Raw genomic sequence first — 19,553 nt, 5'->3', positions numbered from 1 at the left:
CCTCTGATTGTCCGTGGCAAGGAATGGACCCAAAGTTGGCGGCCGGTGCTTCTCACGCTGAACGTCTGCTGAGCTAGTCCGTCTCCCTTTTCCCCACGATAAGCTTGAGGAATCTCGTGAAGAACAAATCACCTTCCTGGAAAAGGTGAAATGCATTGAGCAGTCTCGGGAAATGCGGCCCCGGTATTTAAATAGAGTGGGGGTAGATGTCCTGTGGGACCCTGTGGGAAGAAGGCCCCTCCTCTCTGTGCGGGGAGTGTTGTCAGGTTGCAGAACAGCCTGGCCTTGCAGACATGCGTCTCTGGTAAGCCTCGCAGAGTCACCAGCAGCCCTGTGTCCTGTGCATTTCAGCACCGCCCAAGCGCTGTGCCTCGCCGATGAGCCGAAGCCGGTAAAGGAGTACCAGTACCCCGAGAAGTTGCCGGGAGAGTTATACGACGCCAACACTCAGTGCAAGTGGCAGTTTGGAGAGAAAGCCAAGCTCTGCATGCTGGATTTTAAAAAGGCAAGTGATTATTGGCAAGTGCTCGGTGCAGTATGATTCACAAAACCGTTTTATGCAGTGTGACGGACATTGATGTATTCTGCGTTTATTGGGTACCTACCAAATGTCAAATCCTGTGAGCTAGGGCTGGTCTTAGATAACAGGAAACACATGTTCTCCTGGCAAAGAGGATGCTGGTGGTTACTGGTGCGGGTATCGGTTTTCGTTGGAGAACTGACTTGGCCTGTTAGGTCGCTCTTGCTTTCTGATTTATCACGTGGGACCTCAGCAATAACCTCTTGGTGTAAGTTGGCAAATTAATGCTCTGCATTTTTTTCAAATGCTGTTAAGAAAACAGCACCGCCCTGCTTTACCTACTTCAGATAGAAGCAGAATTTACTGTGGAGAACAGTCTGTCTAGAGAACCATGCTTGTTAAATTTTTCAAAAACAGGGCTTCTAGAGAAGTTTCTCGTAGAAGGTGTCATCTCTGCCACTGAGTCCAGGGACATGACTGATATAAATTCTGTGTGTGACACAGAGACACGCACCCATGCCAGAAGGGCTGGCCGGGATCTGGGAGCTTGCCGGACTGAACCCCAAAGAAAGCTAACCATCAATTAAATAAAAGTAGCTATTTCTGAGATTTCTTTTATTCTAGTTTGCAATGAAATCAAGAGGAAAGTAGACAAAAATATGATCCTCGGGAAACCTCCAACATTTCATAATGTACAAGGAATATTCCCAATTTAAATCTGATGAGATAATCTATTTTCTTCTAAACTCAAGATTTCCCCCTAAGGCCAATCACCACCATGTTCCAGGACAGGATCCTTATCTCCTGAGCTGGGTAATGTCAGCTTGGAGCAGGAGCAGTAAAATCAGCGTGTATTCCTAATGTTTCCTCTTCCATGGGAAATCCCTAGGTAGTTCTTGAATGTTACTCTTCTATCTGTTAAGGACAGGGAACATAGGACTAATTTTTTTTTCCCAAAGATGGGCTTTCCTACAGCATACCTCTGGTTTCACGTTATTTTGCTCTGTGACTGTGGACCGTATCACCCATGGTACCCTGGCACCATTTGGAAAAAATAGGAAGGAAGAAGCTAAACGAAGTACCTCTTTTGTAACTGAGGAAATATTTGCATGCAGTGAAATGGATTCATTTTAGGGGTACAGCTGGAACTTTAACAACTGTGTTTACCCATGTAAGCAGTATGCTGACCAAGACAGTCCTCACTTCCATAAAGCCAAAAAGTTCCCTTATGCCTCTTCCATTCAGCGCCTTCCCCACCCCGGTAAGGGACCATCGTTCTGATTTCGGTCACTGTCGATACAGGTTGCTTATTCTGGATCTTCATAAATGCCGAGTAAAATATTTGTAATGACAAGGATGGAGCTAGAGGGGACAATGTTAAGTAAGTCAGAGAAGTACAAATACCATATAATTTTGTTCATATGTGAAATTTGAGGGAAAAAAGCAAGTAAAGGAAAAAGAAACAAAGCAAGAAACAGACTTTTCACTATAGAGAACAACCAAGGTTACTGGAGGGGACGAGGGTGGGGGAATTGTGGGGACAGGATGGCGATTAAGGGCGCACTTACCGTGACGAACACAGAGTCACATGCGGACTTGCTGAGCACTATATCATACATCTGAAACTTACAGAACGCTGTATGTTAACTAAAACTTAACTTAAAAAAACAAATAGGGGGGCACCTGGGTGGCTCAGTGGGTTAAGCCTCTGCCTTCGGCTCAGGTCATGATCTCAGGGTCCTCGGATCGAGTCCCGCATCGGGCTCTCTGCTCAGTGGGGAGCCTGCTTCCTCCTCTCTCCCTGCCTGCCTCTCTGCCTACCTGTGATCTCTGTTTGTCAAATAGATAAATAAAATCTTTAAAAACAAACAAAAATATGATGTTAGCTGTTGGTTTTTACAGTCACCCTTTATCAAAATGAAAAAGTTGCTTTCTGGTCCTAGATCACAGAGCAATTTTATCACGAAAGTGGGTTGACTTTTGTGAAATGCATTTTCTACTTCTAGGGATGTAGTTATTTATTTTTTTTATGGTATTAACATGGGGAATTGTGTCAATAGGTTTTATCTTCAGTCTCCCATTGGTCACACTTCTTTTTTATTCCTCTATTTCCTTTTGCATTAAACTTCTAACAACTCTGGTTTTTTGCCTCAATTTGCATCTTAGCTATACTTCCTCCTCTTGATTTCTAGTGGTTGCTCCGGAGAATATAGGCGCCTCTTTCTTTTCCTATACACATTCTCAGGCGACATTTCCATGTTCACCTGCTCTCTGTTGTTTCTGATTAAAAAGCCGATCATCATCTGTGTCTGCTGGCATTCCTTACCATTTGTTCAGACAATTCAGCAAACTCCACATTTAGGTTATTTTAAGGTTTGGTTCCAAAAACACGATCTGATTTGTTATATTCTCTAATCTCCACTGAAATTTCCTGTTCTTTACCACTAATTCTGTCAGCTTTTTCCTTCATAGCCTTGAGTCTATTTGTAGCGTATTGTAATGCAGTATCACTTCATGTTATATAAATTTTGTCGAGTATTATTATAATAGGTGACCCCTTCATCCTTTGAGGCTTGGTTTGGCTCTTCCTTAGGGCTCCTCTCATTCAACTTTTCCTTCGCTGGAGGGCGAAGCCTGTGCTCTGGGCTGGGGGCGTGGACTTCGGGCTCTTCACTGAGGTTTCTCTGTCACATGTGCCCAGAACTCCAGTGTCTCCCAACACGGCATGACCTCTGTCATCCAGCCAGTCAGCGCTCAGCCCAGAGCTTCTGCCCTGCTCTAGGCCACTGGCGTGTCCGTGTATCACCCGTTCACCCCACAGATGAGGAAGAACCTACGGGAAATCCTTAGGCAGGCATCCGGGGCTTCCTACTTAACATGGCTTTTTCCTTCCCGGCTCCACAGAATCCCGCAGGTTCTAGCTCCTTCTGCAAGCTCCAGCTCTGTTCTCGGTGTCCTCCACACGGGGAGACTGTCAGTGTGCGCTGGGGTCCACCTCGCTGCACCATGTCAGGAAATTCTTCCCAACCAGATGGTTGGAGCGAAGTTGGCGCTCACTTGGCAAACTTCCCTGTCTCCAGGGACAAGGACTGTGTTGCCTGGTCCAAAGCCTAAAAGAGCTGGCCCATATATTTTGTCAAGTTTCATGCAGTTTTTGTGTGCGGAAAAGTAAGCCTGGTACCAGTTCATCATGGACAGGAGAGAAAATACCTTTTCAGTTAAAAAAAAAAATTGCATCCTTTAAAATCAGTCGTGTCAGCTCATTCCCGATGATATAAAATCATTCTTCAACTTGAATAAACTTGATGGATTTTCTAAGTTAAATATGACTTATGTGGCCAGAATCTCTAGGGCCCTGAATCTCAAATTTGGGGCACTTAGATTATTTTCCTTGTGAATTAAGCATCTCAGAACATTTTCAGTTATAAAATTGAATTTTTTTCAATGAACTCCTTCTGAAGTTTTATGAAAATGGGTCTGTTTTGCTGGTTGAAGTATAAAGATCCAGAAACTTACTGATGGGAGACATTAAATTAATAAATAACAAGCAGGATGTCTGGGTGGCTCGGTCGGTTAAGTGTCTGCCTTCGACTCAGGTCATGATCTCAGCGTCTTGGGATTGAGTCCCACATTGGGGGTCCCTGCTCAGTGGGGAGTCTGCTTCTCCCTCTGTTGCTCCCCCAAGCTCATGGTCTCTCTCTGTCTCTCTCTCTCCCAAATAAATAAACAAAGTTCTTTGAAAAATGAATAAATAAATAACAGGAAATTACCTGATGACTAACCCTAAGGGCTCCTCAGGGAACATGTGCTGAGCACGTGATAGGTGCCTGGACTCTTGCAAGTCCATGTGCTGTTTAGCTGGAAAAGTTAATAGATAATGCAAGTTCATGTGCATCTGTCTCTTGGACAGACAGGTGTGTGTTTGGTATATGTGTGTTTACATACTTGTGTGTAAATTCACCCACCCATATGGCCACGGCTTTTTCTGTCCACTGATGCCTTTAGGGTGATCATTGGAACTAGTGATAAAGCACCCTACTTCTTGAAAAACTAATAATTGTGATAAATTATAGATCCCATTATAACATCCCTTCTGATGGCATTTTTGGTTGGTATTTCGGAGAGTCTAGGAGCGACAGATTGAGAATACGGCTCTGGGGTTAGTGCACTCACTGTCGGGAAATCTCCCAATAAATTTCCAGCAGAATCATGGGGAAATGGTTTCATTTGGGGTGTTCGGTGGGAACACCTAACTCAACCAAGTCACTATGCCTGACATCGGTCTTCATGAGCACAGCTCTTAAATTACAGGACAGACTGGAAAGCGAGCGCCTTCGTTAAGGATTGGATTCCGTCTCTGCAGGGATGAAAGCAAGCATGGGCTGTCCGTGTGGACTTCAGCAATTTTCTCCCGAAGTATTAGTTATTACAAACACGGCGTCTTCGTCTGGTGCCTGCTCTGTTTGCCAGCATCATCTGTGCTTGGCGGTCTGACCCCACAGTCTGTAATGCAGACTGCTAGAATTGCTTTGAAATTTGATCACCTTAGTGTCCTGGGCACTGTTGTGAGATTGGGAGCTTCCCCCCACGCCCAGCATGTCTTACATTCCAGCTCCTTGGCCCTAGACGTATGATTTAATAGGGTCTTTGTTCCAAGAGGACCCTGAAATTTAATTAAGAATGTAATGACATACAACAATAATGTTTAATTTAATACAATCATTGCACATTATTGTCTAGAAGTTAGCAGTTCAATTGAAGTATGATAAAAGAGGGTAAAACTGAATTTTGGTTGTTTGGTCATTTCATGGTCATTTTATTATCTGATTTTTTGAGGAACTGGATTTTCTATTTATTTTCTGGAGTAGAGTGTCACATTTTTATGAAATGTCAGTTTTATCTTTAGGATACCAATGTCTCAAATACTTTTCGATATGTTGAATAACAGTAACATGGATTATATGACATTTCAAGGCTCTTCTAACTCCTGTTATTTGTTTCTGCCTGAAGAACTGAACTGGGGATTGAACAGGTTCCAGCATGGGCTGAAGTGTGCAGGGGGGCGTGCGGCAGGCGGAGACTGCGCAGGTCACGAGTTGTCAGGGCACGCTATCACCTGCATCCTGTGCTCGAGAGCTTTGTCCTTAGTAAAGTTAAAAACCCTCACCTATGGGGCACATGGGTGGCTCAGTCGCTAAGCGCCTGTCTTCGGCTCAGGGTCCTGGGATCAAGCCCCACAACGGGCTCTTTTCTCAGCAGGGAGCCTGCTTCCCCCTCTCTCACTCTCCCTGCTTGTGTTCCCTCTCTCTCTCTCTCTCTGTCTCTCTCTGTCAAATAAATAAGTAAAATCTTAAAAAAAAAAAAGCCACTTTTTTTTTTAATATAATTTTTTTTATTTTTTATAAACATATATTTTTATCCCCAGGGGTACAGGTCTCTGAATCACCAGGTTTACACACTTCACAGCACTCACCAAAACACATACCCTCCCCAATGTCCATAATACCACCCCCTTTTCCCAAACCCCCTCCCCCCAGCAACCCTCAGTTTGTTTTGTGAGATTAAGAGTCACTTATGGTTTGTCTCCCTCCCAATCCCATCTTCTTTTATTTATTCTTCTCGTACCCACTTAAGCCCCCATGTTGCATCACCACTTCCTCATATCAGGGAGATCATATGATAGTTGTCTTTCTCCACTTGACTTATTTCGCTAAGGATGATACGCTCTAGTTTCATCCATATGGTCGCAAATGGCAAGATTTCATTTCTTTTGATGGCTGCATAGTATTCCATTGTGTATATATACCACATCTTCTTGATCCATTCATCTGTTGATGGACATCTAGGTTCTTTCCATAGTTTGGCTATTGTGGACATTGCTGCTATAAACATTCGAGTACACGTGCCCCTTTGGATCACTACGTTTGTATCTTTAGGTTAAATACCCAATAGTGCAATTGCTGGGTCATAGGGCAGTTCTATTTTCAACATTTTGAGGAACCTCCATGCTGTTTTCCAGAGAGGTTGCACCAGCTTGCATTCCCACCAACAGTGTAGGAGGGTTCCCCTTTCTCCGCATCCTCGCCAGCATCTGTCATTTCCTGACTTGTTGATTTTAGCCATTCTGACTGGTGTGAGGTGATATGTCATTGTGGTTTTGATTTGTATTTCCCTGATGCCGAGTGATATGGAGCACTTTTTCATGTGTCTGTTGGCCATCTGGATGTCTTCTTTGCAGAAATGTCAGTTCATGTCCTCTGCCCATTTCTTGATTGGGTTATTTGTTCTTTGGGTGTTGAGTTTGCTAAGTTCTTTATAGATTCTGGACACTAGTCCTTTATCTGATATGTCGTTTGCAAATATCTTCTCCCATTCTGTCAGTTGTCTTTTGATTTTGTTAACTGTTTCCTTTGCTGTGCAAAAGCTTTTGATCTTGATGAGATCCCAATAGTTCATTTTTGCCCTTGCTTCCCTTGCCTTTTGCGTTGTTCCTAGGAAGATGTTGCTGCGGCTGAGGTCGAAGAGGTTGCTGCCTGTGTTCTCCTCAAGGATTTTGATGCATTCCTTTCACACATTGAGATCCTTCATCCATTTTGAGTCTATTTTCGTGTGTGGTGTAAGGAAATGGTCCAATTTCATTTTTCTGCATGTGGCTGTCCAATTTTCCCAGCACTATTTATTGAAGAGGCTGTCTTTTTTCCATTGGACATTCTTTCCTGCTTTGTCGAAGATTAGTTGACCATAGAGTTGAGGGTCTATTTCTGGGCTCTCTATTCTGTTCCATTGATCTATGGGTCTGTTTTTGTGCCAGTACCATGCTGTCTTGATAATGACAGCTTTGTAATAGAGCTTGAAGTCCGGGATTGTGATACCACCAACGTTGGCTTTCTTTTTCAATATCCCTTTAGCTATTCGAGGTCTTTTCTGGTTCCATATAAATTTTAGCATTATTTGTTCCATTTCTTTGAAAAAGATGGATGGTACTTTGATAGGAATTGCATTAAATGTGTAGATGGCTTTAGGTAGCATAGACATTTTCACAATGTTTATTCTTCCAATCCAGGAGCATGGAACATTTTTCCATTTCTTTGTGTCTTCCTCAATTTCTTTCATGAGTACTTTATAGTTTTCTGAGTATAGATTCTGTGTCTCTTTGGTTAGGTTTATTCCTAGGTATCTTATGGTTTTGGGTGCAATTGTAAATGGGATTGACTCCTTAATTTCCCCTTCTTCTGTCTTGCTGTTGGTGTAGAGAAATGCAACTGATTTCTGTGCATTGATTTTATATCCTGACACTTTACTGAATTCCTGTATAAGTTCTAGCAGTTTTGGAGTGGAGTCTTTTGGTCTTTCCACATATAGTATCATATCATCTGCAAAGAGTGATAATTTGACTTCTTCTTTGCCGATTTGGATGCCTTTAATTTCCTTTTGTTGTCTGATTGCTGAGGCTAGGACCTCTAGTACTATGTTGAATAGCAGTGGTGATAATGGACATCCCTGCCGTGTTCCTGACCTTAGCGGAAAAGCTTTCAGTTTTTCTCCATTGAGAATGATATTTGCGGTGAGTTTTTCATAGATGGCTTTGATGATATTGAGGTATGTGCCCTCTATCCCTACACTTTGAAGAGTTTTGATCAGGAAGGGATGCTGTACTTTGTCAAATGCTTTTTCAGCATCTATTGAGAGTATCATATGGTTCTTGTTCTTTCTTTTATTGATGTGTTGTATCACATTGACTGATTTGTGGATGTTGAACCAACCTTGCAGCCCTGGAATAAATCCCACTTGGTCGTGGTGAATAATCTTTTTAATGTACTGTTGAATCCTATTGGCTAGTATTTTGGCATCTGTGTTCATCAAGGATATCGGTCTATAGCTCTCTTTTTTGGTGGGATCCTTGTCTGGTTTTGGGATCAAGGTGATGCTGGCCTCATAAAATGAGTTTGGAAGTTTTCCTTCCATTTCTATTTTTTGGAACAGTTTCAGGAGAATAGGAATTAGTTCTTCTTTAAATGTTTGGTAGAATTCCCCCGGGAAGCCGTCTGGCCCTGGGCTTTTGTTTGTTTGGAGATTTTTAATGACTGTTTCAATCTCCTTACTGGTTATGGGTCTGTTCAGGCTTTCTATTTCTTCCTGGTTCAGTTGTGGTAGTTTATATGTTTCTAGGAATGCATCCATTTCTTCCAGATTGTCAAATTTATTGCCATAGAGTTGCTCATAGTATGTTCTTATAATAGTTTGTATTTCTTTGGTGTTAGTTGTGATCTCTCCTCTTTCATTCATGATTTTATTTATTTGGGTCCTTTCTCTTTTCTTTTTGATAAGTCGAGCCAGGGGTTTATCAATTTTATTAATTCTTTCAAAGAACCAGCTCCTACTTTCGTTGATTTGTTCTATTGTTTTTTTGGTTTCTATTTCATTGATTTCTGCTCTGATCTTTATGATTTCTCTTCTCCTGCTAGGCTTAGGGTTTCTTTCTTGTTCTTTCTCCAGCTCCTTTAGGTGTAAGGTTAGGTTGTGTACCTGAGACCTTTCTTGTTTCTTGAGAAAGGCTTGTACCGCTATATATTTTCCTCTCAGGACTGCCTTTGTTGTGTCCCACAGATTTTGAACCATTGTATTTTCATTATCATTTGTTTCCATGATTTTTTTCAATTCTTCTTTAATTTCCCGGTTGACCCATTCATTCTTTAGAAGGATGCTGTTTAGTCTCCATGTGTTTTGGTTCTTTTCAAACTTCCTTTTGTGATTGAGTTCTAGCTTTAGAGCATTGTGGTCTGAAAATATGCAGGGAATGATCCCAATCTTTTGATACCGGTTGAGTCCTGATTTAGGACTGAGGATGTGATCTATTCTGGAGAATGTTCCATGTGCACTAGAGAAGAATGTGTATTCTGTTGCTTTGGGATGAAATGTTCTGAATATATCTGTGATGTCCATCTGGTCCAGTGTGTCGTTTAAGGCCTTTATTTCCTTGCTGATCTTTTGCTTGGATGATCTGTCCATTTCAGTGAGGGGAGTGTTAAAGTCCCCTACTATTATTGTATTATTGTTGATGTGTTTCTTTGATTTTGTAATTAATTGGTTTATATAGTTGGCTGCTCCCATGTTGGGGGCATAGATATTTAAAATTGTTAAATCTTCTTGTTGGACAGACCCTTTGAGTATGATATAGTGTCCTTCCTCATCTCTTATTATAGTCTTTGGCTTAAAATCTAATTGATCTGATATAAGGATTGCCACTCCTGCTTTCTTCTGATGTCCATTAGCATGGTAAATTCTTTTCCACCCCCTCACTTTAAATCTGGAGGTGTCTTCAGGCTTAAAATGAGTTTCTTGGAGGCAACATATAGATGGGTTTTGTTTTTTTATCCATTCTGATACCCTGTGTCTTTTGACAGGGGCATTTAGCCCATTAACATTCAGGGTAACTATTGAGAGATATGAGTTTAGTGCCATTGTTTTGCCTGTATGGTGACTGTTGCTGTATATGGTCTCTGTTCCTTTCTGATCTACCACTTGTAGGCTCTCTCTTTGCTTAGAGGACCCCTTTCAAGATTTCCTGTAGAGCTGGTTTGGTGTTTGCAAATTCTTTCAGTTGTTGTTTGTCCTGAAAGCTTTTAATCTCTCCTTCTATTTTCAATGATAGCCTAGCTGGATATAGTATTCTGGGCTGCATGTTTTTCTCATTTAGTGCTCTGAAAATATCATGCCAGCTCTTTCTGGCCTGCCAGGTCTCTGTGGATAAGTCAGCTGCCAATCTAATATTTTACCGAAGGCTAGGGACCTAATCAATACAGACATTGGTAATATGTCAGATCTAGAGTTCAGAATGACAATTCTCAAGGTTCTAGCCAGGCTCGAAAAAGGCATGGAAGATATTAGAGAAACCCTCTCGAGAGATATAAAAGCCCTTTCTGGAGAAATAAAAGAACTAAAATCTAACCAAGTTGAAATCAAAAAAGCTATTAATGAGGTGCAATCAAAAATGGAGGCTCTCACTGCTAGGATAAATGAGGCAGAAGAAAGAATTAGTGATATAGAAGACCAAATGACAGAGAATAAAGAAGCTGAGCAAAAGAGGGACAAACAGCTACTGGACCACGAGGGGAGAATTCGAGAGATAAGTGAGAGCATAAGACGAAACAACATTAGAATAATTGGGATTCCAGAAGAAGAAGAAAGAGACAGGGGAGCAGAAGGTATACTAGAGAGAATTATTGGAGAGAATTTCCCCAATATGGCAAAGGGAACGAGCATCAAAATTCAGGAGGTTCAGAGAATGCCCCTCAAAATCAATAAGAATAGGCCCACACCCCGTCACATAATAGTAAAAAAGCCACTTTTAATAGTATCTCCCATTCATCTACATTCTGCAGAATGTTCCAGAAAACTACAATGTAAGAATATTATGAAAATACTTAAGGGCCACATGGGCTCTGAGCTCTGTGGGGGGTCTGCTTGGGTTTCTCTCTCCCTCTCCCCCTTCCCTCCTTTCTTCCTGCTTGTCCACATTCTCTCTCTCTCTCTCTTTCTCTCTCTCTGAAATAAATAAATAAATCTTCAAAGATGAAAAGAAATACTTTAAATAGTAGGATCTAGATATATATTTTCAAACATAAGGTGGCCACCTGTATCGTCTTAGATGTTCTTTTTTTTTTTAAGATTTTATTTATGTATTTGACAGAGATCACAAGTAGGCAGAGATGCAGGCAGAGAGAGAGGAGGAAGCAGGCTCCCTGTTGAGCAGAGGGCCCGATGCGGGGCTCGATCCGAGGACCCTGAGATCATGACCTGAGCCGAAGGCAGAGGCTTTAACCCACTGAGCCACCCAGGTGCCCTCATCTTTGATATTCTTACGATAACATTGCACTTACCATTACTAACTTCCTTTTACATGAAAAATGTCCCCACTCATCCTGTTCAGGGTTTCCTTGGGAACGAATGAACAGATGTTCAGCTGACTCAGAACACGTGTTGAACGCCAGCTAGGTACCAACACTGAGCCAGCTCTCTGTGACAAATACATAAAAATAATTTCACTTTTTGAAACATCATTTGTTTTGTATCCTCTCAGCTGATCTTTGAAACTGTCCCATGAATCCGTACCACGGGCTCCTTAAGGGCATAGCCATAAAGCCCAGTGGAGAGCGGCCTGTGGGCTGGAGTCACCTTACCCCTTGGAGCTGGCTCAGTGCCTCCCAGGTACCAGGCCTGAGCTGGACATGTTACCTACAACCACTTCATTTAGCTCCCAGGACAAGTCCATGAGCAGGAGTTGCCATCCTCAAACACACAAGGAGGACAAGGGACTCTTCCCCCAGATCTTCCCTTCCAGTCCACACCGATATGCCTATCTGCTCAGAAGCTCAGTCCCTCTACTGGACCACTGTGTCCCTCTCCCAGCTGGCCTGACCGCAGGAAGGGGCCCGTCTTTCATTCTCACCCATTCATCCATTCGTGCCTATCCTTGTTCTGTGTGCACACCCAGCCTCCTGAAGGGGTGCAGGTCCTCTGGCCAGCTGCTGTCTGTGGGCCACCACCCAAGGGCAGGCAGGCCTACCCTGCAGTGCTGTACAGACTCTGGTTCTGATCTGCCATGCTTCCTGCCATGCTTCCACCCAGACACTGAGCCTGGGTCTATGAGCTCCAGTTTCAAGGAAGCTTTATTTATATCCTGGTGATCTATCAAGTTGTGGCCCTGCAAGCCAACAGGGCTTTCCAGTTGTCTCTTAGGAGAGTTACAGACACTCAGGCCCCTGCTTTTACAGATTCCTTGAGGTCTTCTTATGGCTCTGATCCCTAAACGTGGTTCTGGGGGAGCGGAGGCCCCAAGTCAGCATGCCAATTAACACGACGAGAGGCGTGACACGTTTGCCCCAGTCACGCCCAGTGATCTTCGAGGACTCACAGGGAAATGAGACAGAGCATTACAGCAGTCGTAACCATAGGCCGTTCTCCTGCGTCTTCAAAATAAACACAGTCGATACACAAAGTAAAACATCAAAAGCTTCCTTCTTGCCACCAAGTTCCCCAAAGCTGATTTGTGAATGAGAAAGATACAGACTGAAAATGCATGTATGGCCTCAGTTTCTAAACATGTAATTAGGAAGCATAGGGAGAGATTCGAGAATAGTTCGAAGACAATAAAATGAATATTGATCACTCACAACGATGTAGAGCAGCTCTGTGTGAGCACATCTTTCAGCACCATGAAACAGGGAGTGGAAGCATAAAGGCAGTGGAAAGCCATCTTTGAAGCAAAATGATGTTGACGTGTGGCTGTGTTGGTTTTCTTTACGAGACAGATCACCCAGGAGATACAGCCAGTAAATGTCTTGGGAAATAATGTAGTGCTTGTTCAAATATTCAGAACAGTTGTGCAGATAATTTACAAAATGTTTTCCTCCCGTGCAGTCAAGCTGCCACCAGCATTCTTGAAGTTTCTATCCTGTTCTGAGTGCTGCTGCTTGCCATTCAGTAAGACGTTCCTTTGGGCTCAGAAGGAAAGGAAAGGGAAGTTCATTCTTTGCACTTGGAGAGACTTTCATGGTGTATAACCCTCAGATCATGTTTCATTTTACTGCCCTGCCAACGGTGTGGGTCTTCCTTACTCTGCACACAGCTTTCTTCCTTCACATATTCTTTCCTTTGCACAAATCCTTTGCTCCCTCTCCCTGGAATGCCATCTCGTCTCCCCCAGTAAACCCCTCAAGCTCAGGGTTGGCTCAGAGATCTAATTTTCCCATGAGCCCTTCCCTAGGTGTCCCTGCCTTGCCTTCTGACAAGCTCACCCAGCCTTGTGCTTTCCTCCTATAGGAGCATCTCTTCCCACAGGCAACATATGGTGACTTACAGCAACTTTGCCTCTCCCTTAGACCACGCCCCAGAGGGTAGATCTGGGTCGTATTCCTTAGGGAACCATCCTCCTAGCAAGGCAACTGGCATATTCTAGGTCTTCATCAAAAGTTGCAGATGGTGGGTGAGTGGGTGGGTAGACAGATGGATGGACAGACAGACGGATGAATGGATGAATGGATGAATGGACAAACCAGAAACTTTCATAATCCTCTTTAGTACAAAAGCTGTGATCACCAAGACAGCATTGTACTGGCATAAAAACAGACATATAGACCAGTGGAACAGAGTAGAGAGCCCAGATATGGACCCTCAAATCTATGGTCAATTAATCTATGACAAAACAGGAAAAAATATACAGTGAAAAAAAGACAGTCTCTTCAATAAATGGTGCTGGGAAAACTGGACAGCTATATGTAGAAGAATGAAACTCGACCATTCTCTTACACCATACACAAAGATAAACTCAAAATGGATAAAAGACCTCAACGTGAGACAGGAATCCATCAGAATCCTAGAGGAGAACATAGGCAGTAATCTCTTCGATATCAGCCACAGCAACTTCTTTCAAGATATGTCTCCAAAGGCAAAGGAAACAAAAGCAAAAATAAACTTTTGGGACTTCATCAAAATCAAAAGCTTCTGCACAGCAAAGGAAACAGTCAAAAAAACAAAGAGGCAACCCACGGAATGGGAGAAGATATTTGCAAATGACAGTACAGACAAAAAGTTGATATCCAGGATCTATAATGAACTCCTCAAACTCAACACACACAAAACAGGCAAACATATCAAAAAATGGGCAGAAGATATGAACAGATACTTCTCAAATCAAGATATGCAAATGGCTATCAGACAATCCTCTTTTTTTTAAAAAATATTTTATTTATTTATTTGACAGACAGAGATCACAAGTAGGCAGAGAGGCAGTCAGAGAGAGAGAGGGGAAAGCAGGCTCCCTGCTGAGCAGAGAGCCCAATGCGGGGCTCGATCCCAGGACCCTGGGATCATGACCTGAGCCAAAGGCAGAGGTTTTAACCCACTGAGCCACCCAGGTGCCCCAGACATAATCCTCTTTAATCTGAAAATGAGCATTCAGACTTGGAGAGCTTAGTGAATGGTGGGTCAAGAACGAATTATAAAATGTTGGGTTTTATCAGTTTTTTTAATTTTAATTTTTGTTTTCTGCAACCTCTGGATTAAGCATATTTTACTTCTTAATTTAGAAAGTATAAGTTTGTTAAATTTATGATAAAATACATATGAATAAATAAAGTTGCAGGGGGTGGAATTAAGTTGGACCACGTCTAGAACGTGAGTCTCTGGGTCTTCTTTCTATATACTGCTAAGTTATTATCAGCTTTAAATTTATATCAGCTGTTTTCCCCTTAAATTTTTCAGTGATATTTTATTATAGATTTGTGAACCATCTGTAATAGTGATGACCTTTTCTCTCTGGTAGGATATTTGTAAAGCCCTGTGGTGCCACCGGATTGGAAGGAAATGTGAGACTAAGTTTATGCCCGCAGCAGAAGGCACTATTTGTGGACATGACATGGTAAGGAGCCAATCTTAGGTCAAGAGTCATGTTCAGATGTCAGAGCTATTCCACCCTTGCATCTCCCCTCCTCCTGCATTGGTATTTTGTCAGCCCATGTTCCTCGTTTCCATGTGCAAATCTACCCCCAGGACAGAAGATGGTGTTTAATTTATATTGATACTGTGAAGGCAGCTCCTTCTTCCTTTTGCCCTTTTCCTGATGGTGTAACTGATGGGCTATCTGCAATCAGTAAATGTATATGCCAGGCAGCAGGTGCGACTGCCTTTGTTTAATAAGGGGAACATTCAACTCTTGCCCATATTTCAACCATGTACAGAATCCGAGTTAGATAGTATTGTTAAAGACACAGAGGCTTTGGTGGGGGAAAGAAATATATTAAGAAGAAATACATTAAGAGCATTTATTACTCACTGGAAGAGAATAATTTTATTGTTGAAATTAAAAAATAAATTACCTTAACCTCCAAGAGTAGTATTCTGATTCCTTTTGCATTACTTTTTAAAATACAAGACCATTGATAAAGATAGAGATATATTGGACCCAAATGATCCCTGAACCCATTTCTGTGCCACTTAGTGTGTGACTTTTTTTTTTTTTAAGATTTTATTTATTTATTCGACAGAGAGAGATCACAAGTAGGCAGAGAGGAAGGCAGAGAGAGAGGAGGAAGCAGGCTCCCTGCTGAGCAGAGAGCCCGATGCAGGACTCGATCCCAGGACCCTGAGATCATGACCTGAGCTGAAGGCAGCGACTTAACCCACTGAGCCAGCCAGGCGCCCAGTGTGTGACCTTTTTATTTAAGATTTTTATTTGTTTGTCTATTTGTCAGAGAGAGAGAGAGAACACACATATGCAGGCAGAGGAAGAGAGAGAAGCAGGCTCCCTACCAAGCAAGGAGCCCGATGTGGGACTCGATCCCAGGACTCTGGGATCATGGCCTAAGCCAAAGGCAGACGCTTAAGCGACTGAGCTACCGAGGCGTCCTAGTGTGTGACCTTTTTAGTGACACTAATGCATATGAAAGAGATAAATGTCTGAATATCTTTGATTCTAAATAGCTTAGATTCCAAATCAAATTTATAACAGCCTCAGTCTATTTAAATGTGAGCATGGGCAGCAAGGGTTAAAATGCTAGCAAACAGTACTATCTCATGCTTTCAGGTTAAATTATTGCAACACTGACTGAGGATGTGAAGAGAGCTGCTCATGCTTATGTGAAAAGAACGCCCAGAGACTGTTTCTCCTGCACACCTCTCGAGCTTTATTTGAAATCCCCCAGAGAGGGTGGGAGTGGGTTATTAAATCCTTCCACATATATAGCAGCAGTACTTACATAACTCATAACCTCCCAAAATTGAATAAAAATGCTTTTAGACTCTCAGAAGAAGAAAGGGACATGGGGATGCACCATGGTGTGGAAATGCCCATTGTCGCAGGATGCCAGGGAATGTACCTCAGTATTAAGTTGCCCGTGATCACTTTCTGCACATAATTATCTAAAATTTACTCTTCAGTTGATAATTTGCAAAATTATCCTCATTTTCCAAGAGATCGGCCACCATCCCACTCTTGCCCCTGAGTTCCAGGTCACAAGGCAGGGCACAGGGTGCTTCTCTGATCACCTGCTTCCTGTAGGACTGATTTCAGAGCTGTGGGCCTTCCTCAGAATAACCTACATATTCTGATTAAATTTTATTTACCCTGAAAGCACAGTTACATTGATGGTCCTTGGTATTGTTAAACCATTTTCCCTTGTATTTCCAAAGATGGGTCTTTCCTTATTATAAAAAAGAATTAGTGCATCTTAAGCCAGAATATATGCCTAAAATTACCCAGGAATGATGTGTTCTGCCTTGAGGCTGCATGGTGGCCATGGTGGGACAGCATTGGAGGCTCCTGTGAAAGGTCCCTTTGCTATTAGTTGTGCATTTTCCTGTATTATGGGTTCTTGTGTGTCTCTTTGGCTCTTTGATTTAGACATGCATATTACCAGCAGTCAGTATCTCAGTACTTTGGATATCCCAGAGCAGTTGGTGTGTACTGGGAGTAACCATACTGTTTCTGTGTACCTTTCTCCTGTGTGGGAGCCTATTTCTCTCTACACTGTGTTTCCTTTGAGGCTTGTGCATGGTGATAAATGGGACTACATTGCATCTTGTGGTATCAGATTCCATCCTTAGTACATGACATACTTTCAATCCTCACAATCTCCCTGTGAGGGTGAGTCCCTTGCAGCACCCCCTAGTGCACTCAGGAACCTTCCAGGGAAAGGATACTTAGGTCCTTTGTGAGCACACCATGGGGAATCCAGGACAAGGGGTTCAGACTACAGCCTAATATATATGAAAGCTGATTCGAGCTCTCTAACAATTGTGGGTCCCACGTTGTATTAAACCATTCCACATTATGCTTATACTTGGTGCTAGGTACTTGGTCTGTCTTATTGAACTGCATTTTTGGAACAATTTATTCTGGTAGTTTGGACCATCCCTAAGGTTCTCAGGGGAACATGCAGACTCAGAGCCTCCGAGTAACTTGCCTGAGGCCACACAGCCTCAGAACTAATACAGAGGCTCCTTTCTCCCCATATCCCCAAGTCCACTGTTGTATTTTATCAAGGTGCTCCCTGTGTGTGCTGGGTTTAGGTGTGACATGCAGACTGTGGGGATAGCATCATAGCAGAAACACGCATTCATCACACCATCTTGCGTCCTAAAATACAACCTTCTCTCAAAAGCCAGTGTCCCTCAATAACATATAAAAGGGTGAGAAACATGGGATGGTCCTCAAAAACTTAACCGGTGTTTCGGTGGAACACAGGCTCTTCCCCTGACCTGCTCACGATGGGCTTCATGGGTCTGTGACCTGTGTGGAATTCTATTCCAGGTCATTTGTGTGTGTGAGTTCACATGTTTGTGTGTCTGTGCCTGCCCAAACCCATGCATTCCCCCAACCTCCAAGGGAGAAGGGACAGTGCTTTCTCCTCAGATTTTCAGAAAGTTTTTTTTTTAATAATATTTAAAAGAATAGTCATTTGAGGATACTGTAGTACAAAGAGCAGAAATTGCCTTGGCAAGTCTGCTCACGGCAGAAATAATTGTGACAGTTGGAGACAGGGAATCGTGCAGATGTCCATGAAGAGAGCAGAACCCCAAATACAGAATAAGAGACCTGTCTACACACTTCCAAGGGGTGAGCTCCAGACACACTGTGAGGTGGAGACACAGAATGGAAGAATGTGTCGTGTGCTATCACTTACAAAGTTAAGAGTATACTCATCTGTATAATTATTTTTCTACATTAAAAATAAAAAGAATAAACTGTAAATTTTTAAGAAGTAAATATTTCATGTCACTTTAAAACAAAATTAAACCAAATTACCTTAAAGTAATCCTTAAATACCAAAAGCAAAATCCACTTAACAAGCCTGTTGGCGTAATCATAACCAGAGAGGAATAATTATGTCAAGTGACTTTAAAACCTGAAAACATTTTCTGAGTTTTCATCTTGTGGGTTCCTGTGTTCCCCTTTTCTGTCTTTGTATCAGAAAGCTCTGACTGTCTTATTTACCAGTTGATTCTTGTAAAATGGGACAAAACAATCAGAACAGACACCGTCCTTGTCCCTCTCTGTCCCTCCCTGCATGAAGTCCACAGGAGCCGGCCCTGCTTTTTCCAGATCCAGCTCTCTCTCTGGACTCATGAAGCCATCAGGGAGCAGATGCCTTGCTGACAGCTGCATTCCCCCCCATTGAGTTGAGGGTGTCAGGGGGACTCCAGGACTTTGTTTGATCACCTGGGGTGTAGCCAGGAGGTAACAAAAGAGAGACATATTTATTTATTTGCTTTTCAGAAAGAATCAAAAAATTGAATGGACAAGGTTTTAGTCCTCACTACTTACGTTTAGTTTTTCTTCCTTAAATGATGTTTAATCAAACTATTTGTAACTGCCATTTCTGTGTAGCACCAATGGTCAGACGCCAGCAACTTGGTGTGTTTTCACTGAACAAAATCAATAATGGAAGTGTTATTATTTTCCTTTTGTAAAGCCCCATTTTTTTCACCCAGAACAAATCTGGTGGCCCTAATCTTGGAGACAGACAAGAGGAGGCCTCACCCCATCCTCCAGCCCAGTGCTAAGGCTGGTTCTGCTGCCCCACGCAGGCCAGCCTCAAGGGACAAGCAAGTTTGTTTTCTCCTCTCAACAGACGGCCTGAAGATCCTTGAAATCTACACCAAGCCATGGGTAGAAAACCAGCACGGCTGAACAATATTAGATGTTGTGTGTCCTTTATGTGTGATGGCAATGAAGAAAACCCATGTTTTTTAGCATGAACTAACATTGATGGGCACTCCTCTTGAGAAAGGAGAGCTGATAGCATCTCCAGCTTCGTAGGGACAGATGGAGCTCCTGTGCGAGTTGTTTTATCTCCATGGGAAGCCGTCTGACCTCTGACACGCATCCGCTAACAACCTCCAGGCTTCCAGTCTCTGAGCCCAGGTGCTGGGGAGTGAAGGCACAGAGTACTGGCCAGAAATGACCAGGTGTTGAGTCACATGGAACCTCCAGCTGGACTTTTCTGCCTGAGACTCCGTCTGTTCTCAAAGAACT

The 19,553-nt window shown here is 42.7% G+C and overlaps 1 protein-coding gene across 1 annotated transcript in view; it reads left to right on the top strand.

The window, feature by feature from the left end:
- Positions 1 to 19,553, top strand: part of ADAMTS16 (ADAM metallopeptidase with thrombospondin type 1 motif 16) — a 148,315-nt gene that overhangs the window by 63,808 nt on the left and 64,954 nt on the right. Inside the window, exons 10-11 of the mRNA XM_004768380.3 lie at positions 352 to 505; positions 14,844 to 14,939. Coding sequence (XP_004768437.3) covers positions 352 to 505; positions 14,844 to 14,939 — 250 coding nt within the window. The remainder of the gene's footprint in view (positions 1 to 351; positions 506 to 14,843; positions 14,940 to 19,553) is intronic.

The sequence above is a fragment of the Mustela putorius genome, unplaced genomic scaffold (genome assembly GCF_011764305.1).
Source record: "Mustela putorius furo isolate JIRA1106 unplaced genomic scaffold, ASM1176430v1.1 tig00000107_pilon_pilon_pilon, whole genome shotgun sequence".
NCBI classification, from domain to species: Eukaryota; Metazoa; Chordata; class Mammalia; order Carnivora; family Mustelidae; genus Mustela; species Mustela putorius.
This window is presented reverse-complemented; position numbering and strand designations above follow the sequence as displayed.